Source organism: Natator depressus, chromosome 2, assembly GCF_965152275.1.
Source record: "Natator depressus isolate rNatDep1 chromosome 2, rNatDep2.hap1, whole genome shotgun sequence".
Classification (NCBI taxonomy): domain Eukaryota; kingdom Metazoa; phylum Chordata; order Testudines; family Cheloniidae; genus Natator; species Natator depressus.
The window spans coordinates 105,711,586-105,734,380 of NC_134235.1; the positions used below are offsets into that span (position 1 = coordinate 105,711,586).

At 42.2% G+C, this 22,795-nt stretch overlaps 1 protein-coding gene across 1 annotated transcript in view; it reads right to left on the reverse strand.

Moving 5' to 3' along the window:
- Positions 1-22,795, reverse strand: part of CDKAL1 (CDKAL1 threonylcarbamoyladenosine tRNA methylthiotransferase) — a 657,626-nt gene that overhangs the window by 521,277 nt on the left and 113,554 nt on the right. The window contains exon 5 of the mRNA XM_074944791.1: positions 7,777-7,861. Within this exon, the coding sequence (XP_074800892.1) occupies positions 7,777-7,861 (85 nt within the window). The remainder of the gene's footprint in view (positions 1-7,776; positions 7,862-22,795) is intronic.

Genomic DNA, 22,795 nt, shown 5'->3' on the forward strand with positions numbered 1-22,795 from the left:
AGTAACCTCCTTCCAGCCTGACAGTTCACCTTTCAGTGTGACCCGTGGTAGTCTCCCCTTTAACCAGTTCCTTATTCACCTTTCAGTTTTCATATCGATCCCCATCTTTTCCAATTTAACTAATAATTCCCCATGTGGCACGGTATCAAACGCCTTACTGAAATCTAGGTAAATTAGATCCATTGCGTTTCCTTTGTCTAAAAAATCTGTTACCTTCTCAAAGAAGGAGATCAGGTTGGTTTGACACGATCTACCTTTTGTAAAACCATGTTGTATTTTGTCCCATTTACCATTGACCTCAATGTCCTTAATTACTTTCTCCTTCAAAAATTTTTCCAAGACCTTGCATACTACAGATGTCAAACTAACAGGCCTGTAGTTACCCAGATTGCTTTTCTTTCCTTTCTTAAAAATAGGAACTATGTTAGCAATCTCCAGTCATACAGTACAACCCCTGAGTTTACAGATTCATTAAAAAATTTTGCTAACGGGCTTGCAATTTCATGTGCCAGTTCCTTTAATATTCTTGGATGAAGATTATCTGGGCCCCCCGATTTAGTCCCATTAAGCTGTTCAAGTTTGGCTTCTACCTCAGATGTGGTAATATCTACCTCCATATCCTCATTCCAATTTGTCATCCTACCATTATCCCTAAGCTCCTCATTAGCCTCATTAAAAACTGAGACAAAGTATTTGTTTAGATATTGGGCCATGCCTAGATTATCCTTGACCTCCACTCCATCCTCAGTGTTTAGCGGTCCCACTTCTTCTTTCTTTGCTTTCTTCTTATTTATATGGTGATAGAACCTTTTACTATTGGTTTTAATTCCCTTTGCAAGGTCCAACTCTACTTGACTTTTAGCCTGTCTCATTTTATCCCTACATGTTCTGACCTCAATAAGGTAGCTTTCCTTGCTAATCCCTCCCATCTTCCAATCCTTGTAGGCTTTCTGCTTTTTCTTTATCACCTCTCTGAGATGCATGCTCATCCAGCTTGGTTTACAACACCTGCCCATGAATTTTTTCCCCTTTCTTGGGATGCAGGCTTCTGATAGTTTCTGCAACTTTGACTTGAAGTAATTCCAGGCCTCCTCCGCCTTTAGATCCACAAGTTCTTCAGTCCAATCCACTTCCCTAACTAATTTCCTTAATTTTTTAAAGTTAGCCCTTTTGAAATCAAAAACCCTTGTCACAGACCTATTTTTGTTTATCCTTCCATTTAGTTTGAAATGAATTAGCTCATGATCGCTCGAACCAAGGTTTTCCCCTACAATCATTTCTTCTACAAAGTCCTCACAACTCACCAAAATGAAATCTAAAATGGCATCCCCTCTTGTTGGTTCAGCAACTACTTGGTGAAGGAATCCATCAGCTATCGCATCTAGGAAAATCTGAGCCCTATTATTATTACTAGCACTTGTCCTCCAGTCTATATCTGGGAAGTTAAAGTCTCCCATGATCACACAATTCCCATTCGTATTTACTTCATTAAAAAGGTTAAAGAGGTCTCTATCTATATCCAGATCGGATCCGAGCAGTTTACAGCACACCCCAAGCACTATCCCAGGGGAGGCTCTAGTAGCTTTCTTCCCCAATGTGATTTTTTCCCAGACAGACTCTGTCTTACCCATTCCATCACTTCTTATTTCTTTACAGTCTACCTCATCATTGATATACAATGCTACTCCACCACCTTTGCCTTTATTTCTGTCTTTCCTAAACAGCACATGCCTTTCAATACCTGTAGTCCAGTCATGACTACTATTCCACCATGTTTCTGTTATCCCTGTAATATCTGGTTTCACTTCCTGCACAGTAGCTCTAGTTCCTCCATTTTGTTACCTAGGCTCCTCGAATTAGTGTACAAACATCTTAATTTTTGCTGTTAGGCCTCACTCACATTGTTTACCCAATTAGGCACAGACATTCTACTGCCAGTATCACCTATTAGACTGGTATGTACACTACCCTTCCTCCTTGTGTCCATTCTCCTACCCACAGCTGTATCCTCTCTGACTTTGTTTTCTTCCCTCTCAATGTTAAAATCCGGAGTGGAGATTACCTGGACATCTCCCAACCATCTTCCCCAAATTCCTAGTTTAAAGTTGTGCCAGCCTCCATCCTAGAAGTCTACTTCCATCCTTACTCAGGTGAAGTCCATCCCGAGACAACAGTCCTCTGCCCATGAATGCTTCCCAATGGCCATACATCCCAAAGCCCTCCTTATAGCACCTCCTTGAGCCATCTGTTGAGCATCATAATCTTGTCACACCTTTGTTGCCCTTCTCTAGGAACAGCAGAATCCCACTGAAGATCACCAGAGCCTCGATCTCCTTAAACGTCTTCCCCAGCCTGGCATAGTTTCCCCTTGATACGTTCCAGCGAGAATCTAACCATATCATTTGTTCCCACATGAAGAACAATCAGTGGATTCTTTCCCGCTCCCGTTAGGATCCTCTTCAGCCTCAGGTCCACATCCCGTATCTTAGCACCCGGCAGACAGCACACCCTTCTGTTCTCTGGATCAGCTCTTGTTTCAGGCCTGTCTAGTCTCCTCAGTAAGGAGTCCCCAGTCACGTAGACCTGCCTTTTCCTGGTGATCGTGCAATTCTCCAGTCTATCTATCCCCTGTTCCCTCTGGCTGCAAGTCCTCTCGATTCCCATTGTCCCTTGCAATCCTCTGCAACTCATCCTGTATCCTCCTGGGGCTCATAGTTGGTGTTATCTCCATTGACTCTTGCCCTCTTCGTATAGGACTAGCTGCTCTTCTCTTCTTCCTTGCCCTCTCACGTTCAGTGATCACCTGCTGTGCCCCTTCTTCATTTTCCAACTCCGTAAACCTGTTCCTGAGCTCTGTTTCTCCTTCACTAGCCCATCTTTTTCTCTGCTTGGTTCTCTTAGTCACATGCTTCCACTGTACACTTTCCTCACCCAGCAGTCTCCCCTCAGAGTTCTTTGGGATCCTGCTTCCATCTGCAAGTCTGAGCTTTTCCCTTCAGCCTCTTCATGTCTTTGCTCCATCATCCGCTGGAACCCCCTTCTAAACTCAACCAGAGTTTCCACCTGCATCTCCAATCCCGGGATCTTTTCTTCCATCAGCTCTATCAGGCGGCACTTCATGCAGACGAAACTCTTTTTAGGTACCCCCTCTAGGATCATGTACATGCCGTAGCTTCCACATCCAGTCATCTTCATTGTATCTTCCCCTGCTTGGGTCACTACCACTGCTGCCTCTGTATCTGTCATAGCCTTCTCACCTAAGACCTGTTAGTCTTCTCCTCCAACAGAATACCTTCTCCTCCAACAGAACTCCCACGCAAACTCCCCTGTTTACAGCTCTGTTTGCTGGCTCCTGTGCCGCTGCCTGCCTGGCTGGTTACCTTTATAGGACCCCTAGTCAGAGAAGCCCCGCCTCCTAATCAGGGATCAGCTTCTCTCCCAGCACACTGCCCCTACCAGCCTCTGTTTACAGCTCTGTTTGCTGGCACTGCACAGACTGGTCATTGTTCTGTTCATTACTCAACTCTGAAAAAACAAAGGTCTCCATGACCGCAACCTGAAGCCAGAATTGTTGACACGACAGAGAAACAGCTAGTCTAAATACCCTCCCAAATTTCACTCAGTCTGCTGCTATAACATCTAGTCCAACCCCCTGCTCAAAGCAGGACCGATCCCCAATTAAATCATCCCAGCCAGGGCTTTGTCAAGCCTGACCTTAAAAACTTCTAAGGAAGGAAATTCCACCACCTCCCTAGGTAACGCATTCCAGTGTTTCACCACCCTCCTAGTGAAAAAGTTTTTCCTAATATCCAACCTAAATCTCCCCCACTGCAACTTGAGACCATTACTCCTTGTCCTGTCATCCGTTACCACTGAGAATAGTCTAGATCCATCCTCTTTGGAACCACCTTTCAGGTAGTTGAAAGCAGCTATCAAATCCCCCCTCATTCTTCTCTTCCGTAGACTAAACAATCCCAGTTCCCTCAGCTTCTCCTCATAAGTCACGTGTTCCAGACCCCTAATCATTTTTGTTGCCCTTCGCTGGACTCTCTCCAATTTTTCCACATCCTTCTTGTAGTGTGGGGCCCAAAACTGGACACAGTACTCCAGATGAGGCCTCACCAATGTCGAATAGAGGGGAACGATCACGTCCCTCGATCTGCTGGCAATGCTGCCCTTGATCTGCTAGCAATGCCCCTACTTATACATCCCAAAATGCCACTGGCTTTCTTGGCTACAGGGGCACACTGTTGACTCATATCCAGCTTCTCGTCCACTGTAACCCCTAGGTCCTTTTCCGCAGAACTGCTGCCTAGCCATTCGGTCCCTAGCCTGTAGCGGTGCATTGGATTCTTCCATCCTAAGTGCAGGACTCTGCACTTGTCCTTGTTGAACTTCATCAGATTTTTTTTGGCCCAAAACTCCAATTTGTCTAGGTCCCTCTGTATCCTATCCCTACCCTCCAGCGTATCTACCACTCCTCCCAGTTTAGTGTCATCTGCAAACTTGCTGAGGGTGCAATCCACACCATCCTCCAGACCATTGATGAAGATATTGAACAAAACCGGCCCCAGGACCGATCCTTGGGACACTCCGCTTGATACTGGCTGCCAACTAGACATGGAGCCATTGATCACTACCCGTTGAGCCCGACAATCTAGCCAACTTTCTACCCACCTTATAGTGCATTCATCCAGCCCATACTTCTTTAACTTGCTGACAAGAATACCGTGGGAGACAGTGTCAAAAGCTTTGCTAAAGTCAAGGAACAACACGTCCACTGCTTTCCCTTCATCCACAGAACCAGTTATCTTTAGTTAGCTTTAGTTGGCCAACACAAGATTATTACCCAATGCACATTAACTGCCATGTTACAGATACTGCAATTACATGCAATATCTTTAGGGACCATAATGGTTTATGTATGATTGTGTCCTACTCCATAGAGGAGGGTTACCACCGCTCCTACAAGACCTAAAAACAGTGAGGGGTGATTAAAACAAGTCACGGACTAAACAACTCTAGAGAGGTACCACACCCTGGGGTGGTCTCCATATACTAGTTCAGAGTTTAACAGACAAGGAAGGGCTTTTGGTACAAAATGGTTATCTTGAACTGACAGTGCCCACTTTCTGATTCACCAAACAGACAAGATCTTCTGTCCAAAGAGACCCCAACCCTTGCTGAAGTATTGAAAAGACTTTGGCCAACTAGGGCCCCATAAGACTGATGGGTGACTCCTAGTATGTTTAGTGTATGTTTAAATCTATTTATTGTTTGTTTATTTAACATGTATTCTCTGTAATGCTTGTACCTTACGAATAAATGTGCTTGCTTAGAAAGAGCTATGTGGCAACTTGTAATTGCTGGCAATACACTTTTCATAGCCCCCAGAGCAAAAGCAAAGCACAGGTGCTGGCCTTTAAACAGACTGGCATGCTGATGATATCACAGTGTAAGGGGGCCGTGCAGCCTTAAAACACCGTGGTCAGACTGGAGTGGGACAAGGGCCCCTGCTCAGAGACAGGTGATGGCTAGAGGTCTGAGACCTGACTGGTAACTGCTGGACTGGACCACAGGGGGGAGGGATGGTGGGAAATTCAGGTATAGTTATTACCCAAAGCACACTAACTACCGGTATTCTGGAAACAGAGTTCTTCTTGGCAACACAAAAAGCTAATCTTATTGCAGTGCACTGCATTGGCAGTCAGGAAATTAACTTCTCTGTTGGGTACAGGAGGAATCTTTTTATTTTAATTGTTCCACCTACTACGGGCAAATTTTTTCTCTTGCAGGGTATAGCACTGGGAAGCTGCTAATGCTAGTAGAGAGTTTCAATACAACTCCCTCTCTGTCTCTCCCCAAAAATGTGCCAGCTGCTTAATAAGAATTAGGGGTCTCTTGCCAATTAGAAAAGGAGTACTTGTGGCACCTTAGAGACTAACCAATTTATCTGAGCATAAGCTTTCGTGAGCTACATCAGATGATGAAGTGAGCTGTAGCTCACGAAAGCTTATGCTCAGATAAATTGGTTAGTCTCTAGGGTGCCACAAGTACTCCTTTTCTTTTTGCAAATACAGACTAACACGGCTGTTACTCTGAAATCTTGTCAATTAGATTTTCAACAATCATCAGCCTGCTACATACCACACCTAACAAATCATTCCATGAGCATCCACGTGAGTGTTTAGTAAAGGTAAAATCTATGAATAATAGAGGACAACACATTTTATTTACACTGGACACACCACAATTGTGACTGTTCAGGTTTTCCATTTATTCTTATCAAAGCTATACTTCTGCTGAACTCAAAAGCTAACGAGTCGTCTACCACAAGCCACTTTTCTGCATCACTGACAGGACATGCTATATATTAAAATAAAATGTCTTTCAGAAGAGTAGAGACACAAGGTGGGCAAGAGCATATCTTTTATTGGACCAACTTCTGTTGGTGAGAGAGACAAGTTTTGAGCTTACACAGAGCTCTTCTTCAGGTCTGGGAAACATCAGTGACACAGCTAAATACAAGGCAGAACAGAGTGTTTAGCATAAGTAGTTAATATATATTTCAAGGAACCATTCAAGGTGAAGTGATCTGTTAACACTTCTCCAGTCATAGGGTGGAAGGAAAAAAAGGCTGGGGGTTGGGATTTAAGTGGGTTATAGATTGGTGTAATAAACCATAAATCCAGCCCATGGTTTTAAGTATCTAGCAAAGTTAAGGCATTTAAGCTCTCAGGCTTGTCTTTTGACTTTACCCTGGGACCAACACATCTACAACAACACCATATACTTTCAGAAGGCTAGTTCAATGTTACCTATAGTACACTCAGGCCAGGTCTACACTACAGACCCATATAGGTATAACTACATCACTCAGGGGTGTGGATTTTTTATACTAACCTAACCCCCAGCGTAGACACTGCTGTGTCGACAGGAGAGCTTCTCCCATTTACATAGCTACAGCCTGTCGGGGAGGAGGATTAACTACGCCGATGGAAGAAGTTCTTCCATCGGCTTAGGAGCATCTTCTCTAAAGCGCTACAGCAATGCAGCTGCACCAGTGCCACTGTAGCTCTGTATGTAAACGCAGGCCCTCAGTTTGCCCTTTTTAATAATAAATACATTTAAGCAAAGACAACCCTTACCTGCTAATAGCAATGGTGCAGAGTGAGGGCAGCTGGCTTCGGCAGTGTTACTGAGCATGCTCAGTCCATGTGAGTACAAGCCCCAGTACAAGCCAAGCAGCAAATCTGGGAGGGCACAAGACCCTGCATATCCCACCATGCAATACCTCTGCATGCAAGTATTACAAAAATTTATAGTTCTAAATATTTTGCGGCACACATTTTATTTAATTAAAGGAACGCACTGATGGTCATTTTTAAAAAAATGGGGCGGAGGAAGATGGTTAGTCATTCATGCCACTTTAAAAAATATTAATTATTTAAGAAAACACTGTAAAATCTTTCTTAGAAAAATAATATGGAAACTCCTGGATTACGCAGTAACGGGAGGGTTGTCTCCCCCCAGTGAGTGCACTATTGAACATTTACAAATCCCCAAAACAGCTATTAGAAAATTACCACATTACCAATCACAAATCTATTCTAGCTGGATGAGTGCAGATCATCATTAAACTCAAACTCACATTTCTCCTCTGCTCTGCACTAGGGAGGATTTACTTTTTGATTGAAAATAGGTATCCTTTAAAACCACAGACTTTTCACTGACAAACATTACTGGGCTTCTTTGGAAAAAAAGATTGCAACTTACTTAATTGAGTTTCTGAAGTGGTCTTCAGCTGGGCTTTTTACCGTGCAACTGTTAAGAAGCCACAAGTCTGCTTCTGTGGCATTGTCTGGAGGACAGAAGAGACAGAAGGGTGCATTAAAGAACTGCAGCTCAAACTTGGAACTATATCACACTAAAGAGATCGGATTTAACCTTTTGTTAAGAAGTGGACTGTTCTCATAAGGTTTCAATAATCAAGCCATAAATATAATTTTGGAAATTTCATGAATATTGCTTACTCTTGCAGTCATGAACTACTGTACTATACAATATAAAAAATAAGAAGTCCCTGCCCCAAGGAGCTTACAAATCCAAGTTAAAGACCAAACACACAACGCAGGTATAAACAGAAAGACAGTGGGAGTGCAAGGAAATAATGAGACAACATTGGCTACTATGATAGGCAGTGGTTTCAATACACCATCTGTCTAACCACTGTCAATTTTTTGGTAGGACTCACAGCAGAAGAGAGTTTAAAAGGAGGGAGTTGAAGGCAGACAATGAGGTGGTTTTACAGAAGATTTTTAGAAGCACTTCCCATGCATGAGGGCAGCACAAGAGAAATCAGGAAGGTGCTTGTTTGAAAATGTAAACAAGTGGCTCATGGAGACTAGCATCACTGGCATGGAGGCAAGAGTTGTCATCTTAATTTTATTGTGTAACATTGCTATAAAGTAAACAACCTAGGCTTAAGCAAGCATAAATATTTACAGTAGAGAGAAAATTCAGAGTGAGTTATTTAGGAAAAAGTCCACTGATTATTAGAATTGGCTACATTTTAGTTATTTTATCATTAACTTCCAGCAAATTTTAGACTAAAGGTTTAAGAGCATACCCTTAGTTATGCCTATAGTTTTCAGCCCAGAGCTAAATTTCTTGGTACATTTCTTTACAGCCTTGTGATAGCTAAATACATCAATTGTGTTGGATCATGAAGTTATCCTCAGAGGCACTCTAACATGTGGCATGAACACAGTATTTTTCCTCTGCAATTAAAATAAAGATTTTAAACAAACTTTAATTAAGGAGAATTAGCTTGTCATCTAATACAAAATTTAGCCTTCCAAAACAAATGCAGGAAATAAAAAATACTGTGCATTTCTGGGAAACTGATTTCCAGGTTCTACCCGGTGAATGTTTTCTCTCTGCCTGGTTTTCAACTGATTGGCAGATACCACGGAATCTAAATGATATGAGGTCACTAGGAGAGTAACACTTCATTTTCTAAAAGAAACTCCTTGAGCAAGCCCTAGGGAGCATCAGAAAAGCCATTTCACGTTCCCAATGCTCTGGCACTAACCAGGACTGCTTAGTGTTGTATCAGTGAGGCACAGAAAGCTTGTGTCACACTTTGGAACTAGCTTTCAGCAAATCTTGAGCCAAACTGAAGTACTGTAAAAGGATTTAAAGCAATACAAGTAATATATGGAGCAAAATTGTTTTAAGTCAAAGTGTAGTTTTTAGATTACCTAATTTAAGTGACAGCTCACAAAAGCAAAAAAAAAAAAAAAGGCAAAAAATTAAAGCCTGCAATGATTTTAAAATGTGTCTATATATGTATATCTGTATTTACCTGTCCGTACATAAAAAGCTTCCTTCCCCTAGCTACACTTAATACAATCTCAAACTGTAAAAATATGTAGGCATCTGCAATCTTGCCTTTGCCTCTACAGAGAATTATTCCACTTTTCAGTTAACTGTCACTCATCCAACCTCAGGAAGTAGCCAAAATGCAAATGATATGTAAAATAGGAACTGTTTTTTTATTTGTGTAAAATGAGTGAAAACATTCAGGAGAGGTTTTTGTTTTAATCAGTGTTATTAATAGAGGCTCCATAGTTAAGTTGTTCTGGGATGTTAAAATCCTTTTCAGGTTCAAATACAATGTATTCCAAGAAATCAAACAAATGGCCACAGGATAACCCTTTCAAGGTCATCTCTAAAGGGACTGCAACAAGGGTTGGGGGTTTTGTTTGTTTGAAATCTGTGAAGACTTAATCAAATGCCCCAGCAGCAAGCATTTACCCTGTCAATTAACAGACTGGAAACAGCACTAGGCTCAAATGCAGTCTATTACTGAAGTAAAAACATATTGGGACACCGTAATGGACCTTTCTTCAAACTCAGAATGCTTCTGGTTTACATAATATTTACATTTAGACTTGTTCTGTGAGCAACAGTTCAGTGCTCATGAGCATGCTATCCTTGCCTTAAATGTAAATATCAGTACATTTGCAATTGTATTAAGACCAGTAACTTGAACAAACAAAAACAAAAAAAACAAAAACAAAAAAAGGAGGAGGAGGAAAAGGAGGACTGGCTTTTGAAAGCAAGGAAAAGATGAACAAAAACTCCTGGCTCTCATCAACTGAAGAGAGCATCTGAAAAACACAAAATAGCTTTTGAATATTATTCCACAGCAATTTATATTTTTCTATTTAGAAGTCACCACAAACTTCAAGCACATTTTCAGGTCATCAGCTACAATGGCCAATAAACAGTGTTTTGTTATTTAAAAATGCTTTGCCCAAATGTGTTAAAAAATTAATTCAAGGTTTTTATGCAATAAAATGTTGCCACAACTCTGTTTCAAAGTACTTTAAATGTGCTTACGTCTAATAGTACAAACTATGACTATAACTCATCTCCAAATGCATAACAATTTTCTCTGAACATGAGAACTATTGGGTATTATATAACAAGAGGTTGACAGAATAAATATCATGCACTTGGGGTACAAATGCACTTGGGAGACAACTGACACACACTGTCAGACGAGAACTATTATATAACCGTATTTCATGGCAAAAAAACCCTGAGAATTCTTCATTCAGAGGAAGGATAGTCCAGTGGTTAGAGCATTTGCCTGGGACTTGGGAGATCAGGGTTCAAATCCCTTCTCAATCACAGAATTCCTGTATGACTGAGCAAGTGATTTAGTCTCTCTGTGCCTCAGATCCCCATCTATAAAATGGGGGATAATAATCCCTGCCCCACAGGGGTGTTGTGAGAATAAATACATTAAAAATCATGAGGCACATATAAGTCCCTAAGACAGACATTTGGACTCTGGGACTGTTATAACTTCATAGTTGGGGTTTGCAACTAACTGTACAGTGAAATATTGCAGTTTGTATTTTGGAAATGTGTTGGTTTGATTTGTATATTTTAAAAAATATTCAGCTTAGTTCTTATGTAGGTTTCATATTCTACCAGTACATAATCAGTGGGTAGCTCTGTGAAGAGGCAACCTACTAATTTAGGGAGGTAAAGTTTTTGGCCTCTCCTCTCCCTACAATGCTATTTTATCTATCTTTTCTTACCCTCACTTATTTCTCGTTAATGCTCATGTTATGCAATGTGGCTAAGTTATATGTACATACTAAACAAACAGTGGAAGCCATTTCTCATCAAAACAACAACCTAGTTTAGAGATACTTTTGCCCTTGTATTTTCCCCTCATCCCTCCATCGTACTGCGCATACATACTGAAGAAATTCATTGTGTACACACCTGTGTCAAGTTACTGAATAGCTCTTGAAATTTACTTGAAAAAATAAACTTTCAGAAATTATATTTATAAATAATATCTTCCTAGCTGGCAACTAGCCTGTAGGCTCACAGAGGAAGGGCCATCAATACAACTAGGATGACACTGGATCCCACGACAGAGGGTGTTCCTGTAACAGTGGAAGCATACATTAGGCCTTCAAGGAATTTAGCCACTATAGGGTGTGAAAATATAGTGTGACCCTATATGGGTGGATGGTGTGCTGATGTAGCTGCTTCAGTGAACTCTAATAGAGCTTATAGAAAGCACTGTGCCTTTTAATGACAAGATACTCCAAAATATGAGAGAAACTAAGAGAGAAAGGTTCCAGACTCTATGGGAGAGAGGTTACATTGTTTCGCCTAAACAGAAAATCTTTTCCACTTGGCTGCACCAGCTGTTCTGGTAGAATCCTTTCTACTTTGTATCAGAATGTTCCACATATCTATTGAACAAGTTCTATGTTAACTAGCCAGAATCGAGGCTCTGAGATAGCAACAGTCTGGATGGAGACTTTACCTTTTGTGCTAGGAAACTATGTTGGGACTCAGAGGTAATGTTATTGGAGGTTGAATCAAGGGTTTCATGGAGCTTCAGGTACCAGTAATGCCTAGGCCCAGCTGGTGCTATACAAATAATTTCTGCAGACTCTTATCTGATCCCCCTCAATGGTATCTGAGGGTTCACAGTGTAAGCATACAGCCACGCAGGAGACCAAGGGATAAGGAATGTGTCTGTCTAAGAACCAGGGCTCCAACACTCTGTGGAGCAAAGGGAGAGACACTTTCTCTCCTTCTCAATGGCAAGCAAGTCTATGTATGGGTGATCCTACTTGTGAAATACATTTGGAATGATAAGCATAGTTACATGAGTTATCTGCTACAGTGTTTTGCAGACCCAGACATGTAGAACTGAGTATAATTTGGTGATGGATGAACCAATTCCACAGTTGGACAGCTTCCTGGCAGAAAGGGAAGACCAGGATCTTCCTTGCTTGTTCACAAAAAACATCACACTGGTGTTGTCTGTACTATCTAAATTGTTCTGCCCTCAATCACAGGGCAAAAAAAAAAAAATGTAACAAGCCAAACGAATCACCTGCATTCTAGGACACTGCTATGAAGGTGGACAAGCCCTGGTTGTGCTGTTGGTCCAGATATGTTCCACATCTGAGGCTGGACACATCTGTTCTAATGTTTTCATGGGTAGAGGTAGAGAAAATGGAGAACCCTTGCAACACCTGATTGGGATTCTTCCACAAATTTAATGGCAACAGGAATTCTAGAGGAATTTGGGCTGTCATGTCTATGTGGTGCTTGCTTGGGCAGTAGATGGGCTTCAACCACTTTGCATACAACAAAGGGGAAGTTTGTCATGTTGAGTTATGAATGTGTAAGAGGTCATGTGGCCTACCGGTCTCAGATTGTGTGATTTTTCTTACACTACCTCCACTGGCATTTCACTACCTCATCTGCCATCCTCAGATGAAAGTCCTGAAAGGCCTTATAATAGCTGGAATGAGATGGTGTAGATGGGATCACTACTACTTCAGGTGATGATGAAGAAATGGCAGCTAAGTGTAGTTCAGTAGGCTGGTGCTGCTCTTCAGCAAAAGCCTGCATTTATAGACATTCAGCGTGAGATAACTGGGAAGGCTGATACTGGCGAATTCTTAGGAATCTTACTGGGGAAGGTGATCTGACACTTGACAGGACAGAGGAGGAGAATTTTCTGGCATGTTGTGCACCCCAGAATACCCAGTATCCCCAATAGTGTTAACCATAGTTAAGTGAGATATGGCCCCAGTGAGGGATACTAGATAGGAGGTCCTTCCTTATATTCCCAGTGCTTATTGTGCTAGATTTGAAACCCTAGAATCCCTATCTGGGGCAAAGTGGATGTGTGAATGGGATTTCAGGATACACGTTGGTGATCCCTCCCCATTATTATTTAAAGCAAAAGATTAGAAGAAATATTCCTCTTACATAGGAGGAGCAGATTTTGCTCCAGTCGCAGGCAGGATATAGGGAGATCCCTTGCCTTTAGTGCAGACATACCCGGTACCGTGAAGATACCGGTGGTCAGTGCCAACAGAGTATCTTCACAACAGAAGATAACAGCAGCGACTCTGGGAAGGAGGATACTGATAGATTTTCCAGTAGCATGGATCACATTGATTAAAATGTCGTTACCCAGATCAACAAGTTAGAAATCATTGGCACTGAAGTAGATTTTGAAGACTATGTTGGTATAGAAAAGTTGGTACCAGTACAGAAAACCCTGGTGCTGGTACCAAGAGCCCTGGATGTAGTCCTATAGTCTTCACACTGGAGGCAGCGTGAGGCTGACCCTTAGCCAGTACCGTAGAGTGAAGTGAGGGTCTTTCTGTCACCAGAGACCTAACTCAGGACTCGTGCTATCCTTGGTTGAGGTAGAAAGAGTTGATCTTTACCTCTTTTTGTTGGTAAGTCCCTCAGACAGTGATCTACATTTATACTCTTTCAAAGAGCAGTGCTGTGTCCTACCCTGGCAGCTGCCAATGAGGACTTGGGAGCAAGAACAGCTAAGGAATACTTTGTGGAAGCAGGAGCCCAGGAACTGACCACTGAGTTTACTGAGGCATTTCTGGAGGAGGACTGCTCAGATCTGGGGGGGGGGGGGTCTTATTTCTACAGATATCAGAAGCAGGTCTCAGATTTCCTCCAGAAAAAGTTTCAGATGAGCTTCTTACTTTTTAAGTTTGTTTAGAAAACAAACAGCAAATTGAACATTCCTCAGCAATGCAAAACAGACATCTTATATGAGTATCACTGAGGGACAGAGCCATCTCATATAAGAGGTGATACTTGAACCCTGGAGATTTTTGTTTAGACACAAGGGCTGAAAAAAACAAACAGATATAATTACCCAAACTGAAACTTAATGTAAAAACCTATACTACATTAACTAACTACAACTAAAACTACACTAAAGGGATAACCATGTCCAAAAAATGAGTTTTAGGATCACAAGTGGGCAAGAGATAGAGACACTTCTCACAGTTCCATCTCGCAGCCATGGATGGTTGGCCCTGCTCTGCCCTTAATGCACTGTGGAGGATGGGTGAGGATCCCCAAGGCACAGCCCCAGTTGCTGACCCCAAAATTCCAATCTTGAGTACAAGGTGCACATGTGCATCAAGAGTGAAATACATATGGATAATCACTCAAAGAACTGGAACTTTCCTTGGCTTTTCATTCCATGCTTTCTTGCAGATTCATTACAAGACACCCAGGTCTGATGTTGATCTATCATGGATTTTTTTGGAGGGTTGAGCAGAGTAACTTGACTAGTCATGTCTCCAACACAGTGCTGCTTTAAAAGTTACATTCTCTAAGCTGGGGGGAGGAGAAAGTCAAACCTTTCCACATTTTAATTTTTTTTTTTTAAATAAATTCAGCCCATCAATATTTCACTGCTGACCAGATATAGGTAATCAGCTACCTAAAACCAGCCTTTTTTATGTTCTAATAGTAACAAATAACCCACCAACAATGTCAAATGAGCTTTATTTTTAAGCTCAAAAGCATAACTCAAAACCACTGATTTTTATTTTATTTATTTATTTTTGCATTGTGACATCTTTTCCATGAAAGAAAAGCTACACTGGAAGTAAACCACAACATCTATCACACACTTTGCAAAACAACAGAGTACAAAGAATACTAAAGGTCATGGAAACCTCTGAATACAGCTAACTTAATTGGGACATTCTGGAAAACATAAATTGAGAGGATTATGCAATACAAAAAGGGTAACATGGTAAAAATCTGAATCATCAATATACCAACAAACAGCACAAATATAATTAAAAAAAAATTCTAACATTTGTTTATATTATTGTTCCTTTATAAACTATGAATCAGCACAACTATCTTAAGTAGCCTGCAGTAACACAGTGTCATGTGAAAGTAAAGCTGCAGATACCAAATCAATTGCTTGGGCCTACAGAGGCAAACAGGCACAATATAAAAGGGTATTTTTAAAAAAGACCACCAAAATAAAACATGAATATCACTATAAAGAATCTAGAAGCAAGGACCAACATGGGCCTGTCACTGAGAAGTAACAGCTCTGCTTCACCTCTTCAGAATCCACCTCCTCTCTGCAGAGGCCTCACCCCCAGATTTGCCTACACTGTGCACTAAAAAATCCTGAAGTCAAATCTGCATGATATTTCTATAACTCTTTATACAAATCTGCATAACTAGGGCCTGCTGGAAAATAGGCATATTTTTAAGTTTCCACGTTTCAGGAGGAGACTCTTCTGTGGCAATTTCCGGGGTAGTTGCCTTTCTGTCCCGGGGCACCCCGAGTCTCTCCTTCTCTTCCTCTTACTGTTCCCATCACTCTCCCAGGTTTCTCCAGCTGTCCTGCTCATTTCTAATTTTCTTGCCCTGTTGAGGCTCTTCAAATTACCCTGCTTCGGTGTGTCATGCTCCAGCCCTCTCTGTCCTCCATGTATGGATCTCACCCACTCTTGGTCCCACTTCTAGCTCATTGCTCCCACCCGTTACAGCTGTCACCCATTTATCACCCAGGAACTCACCCAGTTCCTCCACAGCTCTCATTCCAACATCTGATCTCTCTAATTACATTTCTGCTATTCCCAGAAAACTTTCCTCCCACATTTCTGCAGACACAAACACACCCCTTGCTGTGTATCCACTTGCTGGTGCCTTCAGACTATCTCAGAGGTTCTCAAACTTCATTGCAGCGTGACCCCCTTCTGACAACAAAAATTACTACACGATCTCAGGACGGGGGACGGAAGCCTGAGCCCGCCAGAGCCCCACTGCCCCGGGTAGGTAGGCAAAAGTCCAAGCCCCAGCCCTGCTGCCCAAGGAAGGGGGCCCAAGGGCTTCAGCCCAGGGCAGGGGACCTGTCACCTGAGCCCTGCCACCCAGGGCTGAAGTCAAAGCCTGAGGCCCTCCCCCCCCCGTGCCCCAGAGGTGGGGCTTGGGCTTCAGCCTGCCCCAGGCCCCAGCAAGTCTAATGATGTCTAATGTCTAATGGTGACCCCATTAAAACAGGGTCCCAACCACTTTGAGGTCCCGATCCACAGTTTGAGAACCGCTAGCTCATTCTTTTCTTTAACTCACCCCTAGCATCTTCACTCTCCATAGAGTAGCTGGGCCAGGAAAAGGAGGGAGCTCTCAGCCTGCTGCCTGCCCAGCAGTCTCTTGAGGTACACTGGAACAAAACCACTTTAAAATCTCCAGCCTGCTGACAGAAGAGCCAGAGACCCAGTACATGAGACCAACGGAACAGGAAACAGAACATGGAACTCAAGCAGCTCTACTCACCACTTTGCCTCTTCTCCCTTGTGTGTTTTTATCTCCTCCATTTGCTTCACATAACCTCTGTGGAGATGTAGGTTATCCCTTAATTCTATCAACAAAGACCACCAACATTCTGGAGGTGTTCCTAAATAATTGGGGGGGAGAGGGAGGGAGGGGGGCGGAGGGGAATGTCGTGTCCAGTATACCCAGTGTGTATTTACGTTTAGTCAATACAGAGGACATCTCTCTAGGCTGAGGCACCAGATATTTGACAGTTTGGGGTTTTCCCAATCACCCCTCTGTGTCTTTCAGATGTGACTTTGAACTAGGCCCACATATAAGTCACTTGGGAGCATATAAGGTTTTGGTACTAAGACAGTTGGTACCAAGGCAATGGGCACCACAGAGGTAGTTGGTACCAATGTGGAAGGTACCACTACACTAACTGAGGGACTCTGTGTTGGGATCACCATGGAAGGTGTGCAGTCCTCTAATTTAGAAGGTACCACATGTTACCTTGGAAATCAAGTACTGGGGCGCCAGAATGTACTCGCTCAGTCTTGTGGCACTTTGCTGTACGGGCCTGAGACAAATCACGTGACTGATGACTCTTCAGTCTCTTACTAGGTGCTTTGGATAGACACCTGCACCTGGGCTCCCACTTGGAATGGTGCTCCTTTCTGACCATCAGACAGAGATCAACATAGTGGTGGACAAATGGAGCTTATGAGAGGATGTGATCTGGAAGCTCGAAGCAGTATCTTAGCTCACTGGGACGCTGCTCGAGAACGACTGACACAATGCTAAATCTTTGGTGTAGCTCTCTTCTTGGAGTTTGAGGACTGTATCAACTTCTCTAACAAAGAGTTTTAGTCTCACTTCCTCACCCATAACAATTTCACATCTGGAGACAATGTATACCTTCAAATCAGCGGCACTGCTATGGGTACCCGCATGGCCCCACAGTATGCCAACATTTTTATGGCTGACTTAGAACAACGCTTCCTCAGCTCTCGTCCCCTAATACCCCTACTCTACTTGCGCTACATTGATGACATCATCATCATCTGGACCCATGGAAAAGAAGCCATTGAGGAATTCCACCATGATTTCAACAATTTCCATCCCACCATCAACCTCAGCCTGGACCAGTCCACACAAGACATCCACTTCCTGGACACTACGGTGCTAATAAGCGATGGTCACATAAACACCACCCTATACCGGAAACCTACTGACCGCTATTCCTACCTACATGCCTCCAGCTTTCACCCAGACCACACCACACGGTCCATTGTCTACAGCCAAGCTCTACGATACAACTGCATTTGCTCCAACCCCTCAGACAGAGACAAACACCTACAAGATCTCTATCAAGCGTTCTTACGACTACAATACCCACCTGCGGAAGTGAAGAAACAGATTGATAGAGCCAGAAGAGTACCCAGAAGTCACTTACTACAGGACAGGCCTAACAAAGAAAATAACAGAACGCCACTAGCCGTCACCTTCAGCCCCCAACTAAAACCTCTCCAACGCATTATCAAGGATCTGCAACCTATCCTGAAGGGTGACCCATCACTCTCACAAATCTTGGGAGACAGGCCAGTCCTTGCCTACAGACAGCCCCTCAACCTGAAGCAAATACTCACCAGCAACTACATACCACACAATAGAACCACTAACCCAGGAACCTATCCTTGCAACAAAGCCCGTTGCCAACTGTGCCCACATATCTATTCAGGGGACACCATCACGGGGCCTAATAACATCAGCCACACTATCAGAGGCTCATTCACCTGCACATCTACCAATGTGATATATGCCATCATGTGCAAGCAATGCCCCTCTGCCATGTACATTGGTCAAACTGGACAGTCTCTACGTAAAAGAATAAATGGACACAAATCAGATGTCAAGAATTATAACATTCATTAACCAGTCGGAGAACACTTCAATCTCTCTGGTCAAGCGATTACAGACATGAAAGTTGTGATATTACAACAGAAAAACTTCAAAACCAGACTCCAGGGAGAGACTGCTGAATTGGAATTCATTTGCAAATTGGATACAATTAACTTAGGCTTGAATAGAGACTGGGAGTGGCTAAGTCACTAAGCAAGGTAACCTATTTCCCCTTGTTTTTTCCTTCCTACCCCCCCCCCCACCCCCAGACGTTCTTGTTAAACCCTGGATTTGTGCTGGAAATGGCCCACCTTGATTATCATACACATTGTAAGGAGAGTGATCACTTTAGATAAGCTATTACCAGCAGGAGAGTGGGGTGCAGGGGAGAGAAAACCTTTTGAAGTGATAAACACCCATTTTTTCATGATCTGTGTGTATAAAAACATCCTCACTGCATTTTCCACTTTTATGCATCCGATGAAGTGAGCTGTAGCTCACGAAAGCTTATGCTCAAATAAATTGGTTAGTCTCTAAGGTGCCACAAGTACTCCTTTTCTTTTTGCGAATACAGACTAACACGGCTGCTACTCTGAAACCCTTCACTTTCTGGGTTGCTCTTTCTCCAAACAAACAAGCAAAACAACTGTCCTGGGACATGTTCTTCTCCAAGACACAGCAGGCACAAAGGATACCCATTACTGATGGGCTCCAAACCATCACACAAGCGACAAGTTTTAAATCCCAGTGATTTAACTTCTGCCTTCACTCTAGTACCTCTGTTCAAGGGAGGTGGGGTCTAGTTTAACTGAAAATTACGTATTTTTTTTTTGCCAGAGGGCACAAAAAGAAAAACGACTAACTACACATTCACTAATTATACTATCAAACTAATATATACAAGACTAAGATGAATAATAGTGTATAGAGTATGCAGACACTGTAGAGGTTCCCTCTTGCTGCCACAACTGGTAAGATGGAACTGACAGGCAGTTGTATCCCCTCCACCATTTATGCTTTTGGTGGTGAAGGGGCAGGGGCAGGCATGAGGGCACTTAGAGTACAGGCATTGCCCCAACAGACACTGCTAGACACAAAAATCCAATCTTGCATGTACAGGACACATGAGCACCAAGAGAGCAGAATCCACATGGACAATCACTTGAAGAACTGATGATCTAGGTTTTTTCTCATATTGCCAATTAACTAAGCTAGCCAGACCCTCAAACTGTACCCAAAGCTTTCACACCTTTTATGCCTACTAACTTTCTAAGGTCCTCTGTCACCGTGACCCTTGCTTAAATCAGGATTATTTAAAGTAAATATGAATTATATTATCGCTCATGCTTTTGGGTACAAACTGATCTCTGCATGCATCAAGAAAGAATTCTTTCCATCACACATCATTACATAAGAGGACAGAGGCATCCGAAGGGCATAAGGTTCATCCTTGTGTGGCAGCATCAAACATTGTCTTCTCTTCTCCAGACTGAAAGTTTCAGTTGACAGAGAGGAAAGAACAGAGTATGATTTTAAAAAACCAAACACAGTTTTAGAGAGGGTGTAGTGACTTTTCTTAAATAAATTAAGTTCTGAATAGCGTTTTGTTCAGCACAGGAATTTCTTCACGGGTGACATTTGTTGGGCTTCAGATGGATTGAATTCCACACAGTATACAGCAACCACCAACTTTTTATGTAGAAAATAACCAAAATATACTTGAGGGGAAACAGCACTCTCACTTTGTATTGTGCTCCCACTACAGCTTTAAAAATTAAAAATAAAAGTAATCATGAACTCCCAGGCTGCAGTTTCTTGTAATCTTCAAACAGTGCTGTCAGCTTCCACTTCAGAAGTTGTACTACACATTTTGACTATGCCGAAAGCACAGATAAACCTATGCCAAAAGTACCAACATTTGAGATTGCACATGTTCCAATATAGTCCCACTTGTCTCTAATCAGCAGCAATATGATGTTAAAAAAAAAAAAAAAAAAGAGGGTCAACTTAACTTCAGTTCTCATTGATTTTTTGTTATTCCATTCATAACAAACCACTTGATCTAAATCTAACAACAAAGCATCCTATTGCCCTCTGCAAACACTAAAAAAAAATTGCTTCATAGAGGCTTATCAAATCAGACTATAAAACACCTGTTTATTATGCACTAAATTAGTTTCTCCCATAATCTTTTCACCCCAATTAAAATTGTGAATTTGCAAAATTTCTGTGCAACTCACCATTCAATTCCTATTACTGAATTAGGAGCCCAAGCAAGTGTTTTGTGATTTTTTTTTTTAAGAAAAGAAAAAGCTTTTAAAAAACACATGCTTGAGTGTGTAAGTAGGGATAAGTAATGTCACATACAGCAGCTACTGATGGATTATTAGTTGTATTTTGTAAAGTACATGCCACAAGGGCATGGATTATTATTGCCTCACTCCTTTTTATAAAGGAAAATCAAGGCTTTTTGATCCCACAATATAACAAAAATACAAAATGGCTGCTCACAAAAGATGCAAACTGGGCTACTATTAAATAGAAATCTAAAATTCCTGCACTTTAAACAGTCACAAGAAGTTCCATTTAGTTCCCACAGAAAATAGTGTACAATTCCTTAGCTGTAAGAACACTTGCTACTAGTGTACCTACTAGCTACTAGCATAACTACATCCTGTACCTCTTCCAACCCAGTAAGAGATTGCCCTTTTTTGTACCCTATCAAATTCTTCAATATTTTTGCTGCCCAATATTACCTACGATATTACTCTAGTTAGGGTCTACCTTTGTCCTTTGTACAGTATCATAATTATCTGAGGATTTGTGATAGATTCTCTCTACAACCCAGAGTTTCAGTAACTTTCCTAACTGCTTCCAGACATAGATTCAACTGGCAATGCATCCCACTTAGCTACATATCTTTTTTCTGTACTGTATCAAATTGGAGAAATCTTCAATTATCAACTGAGGCCTATAGGATTGGGAAAGGGTTTCACTCCAGGCTGTTTCATTTTGATTGAAATGCCAACAGCCTTCTCTAACCACAGTATCCTATGTCATGTGTAGAAGGCCCGTTTGAATTTTGCCCCCACTCCTCTAGTATAATAAGCTCACTTATTTCCCCAAATTGATGGCACCAACTATCCTTCTACGCCACAGAAATGTGCCTAGGGACAATAAGCTTCTCAAAAAAAACTAACATGAAATGAAATACTTGAAAAGCATTGCCATTTTCTGCATTTATGTTTGTAAGTTTCTTAAAACAATTCCTTCAAAGTAAAATACTGGTCAAAACAAATAAGAGAAAAAAATTGGACTTATTGGACTTAGGTATTATCTACGAACGGTGACAGAACTCAACCTGGGAACAGAATTGTATAAGTTTAACAGGCAGTTGCTGGAAACAGCTTTTAACATACAGAACTGCAGTGGATAGCTGAACTTACCCTAACACTCACCACTATTAAGTATACAGACTTTTCACACCAAGTTATCTGCAGGAGACTTCTGAAGTTCTGATGTTTAATTTTTAAGGCTTACCACCAAGATAAGGGCATAGTCGGGTTCTGAAGACACTAAACAATCAATCAATCAATCAGCACAAGCAATCAATTGAAAGAATCACTTGAGTCACCAGCAGCTGCTGGAAAGAAATTGCTACAGTTAAGAGAAAGTAGGGTGAACATTCACCTTTATACTTGCTTACTTTTGGTATCCAAATATCGTCTACTGACCATTTCAAGTCAAAGCACATCTCCCTCTCCCCTAGCTATATAACTTTTTCCCTTTCTTTATAGCTTACACCCTAAAAAAATCAAAGCATATTACCTGACCTGATCCCAAACACCCATGGCGCAAGAATCCCTTACTTGCCCATAAACCTAGATATTTTATAATGAACTAATATTGCACCAACCATAGCTAGAGCCCTGCGTGAATATAAAAATGTGTATCCTCATTCGATCCGAAGACATTAACGCATTTGCAGGACTCTACTTACCATGGCTGGACTGAGGCTCTGAGGCACCTCCCCTCCCCCCCGCTGGAGCTGGGTCGGGGAGAGCCGCACTGGCAGCTGTGGGGAGCCGTGGCAGACCCTCTACCTGACGCGGGCGGGAGGCCCGAGCAGCCCTGACCTGTGTCCCTGCCCCCCAGGTCTCCCGCCCAGGGAGGTGAAGGGATGCAGGGTCCCCACAGTTGCCAGCACGGCTCTCCCCGATCCAGC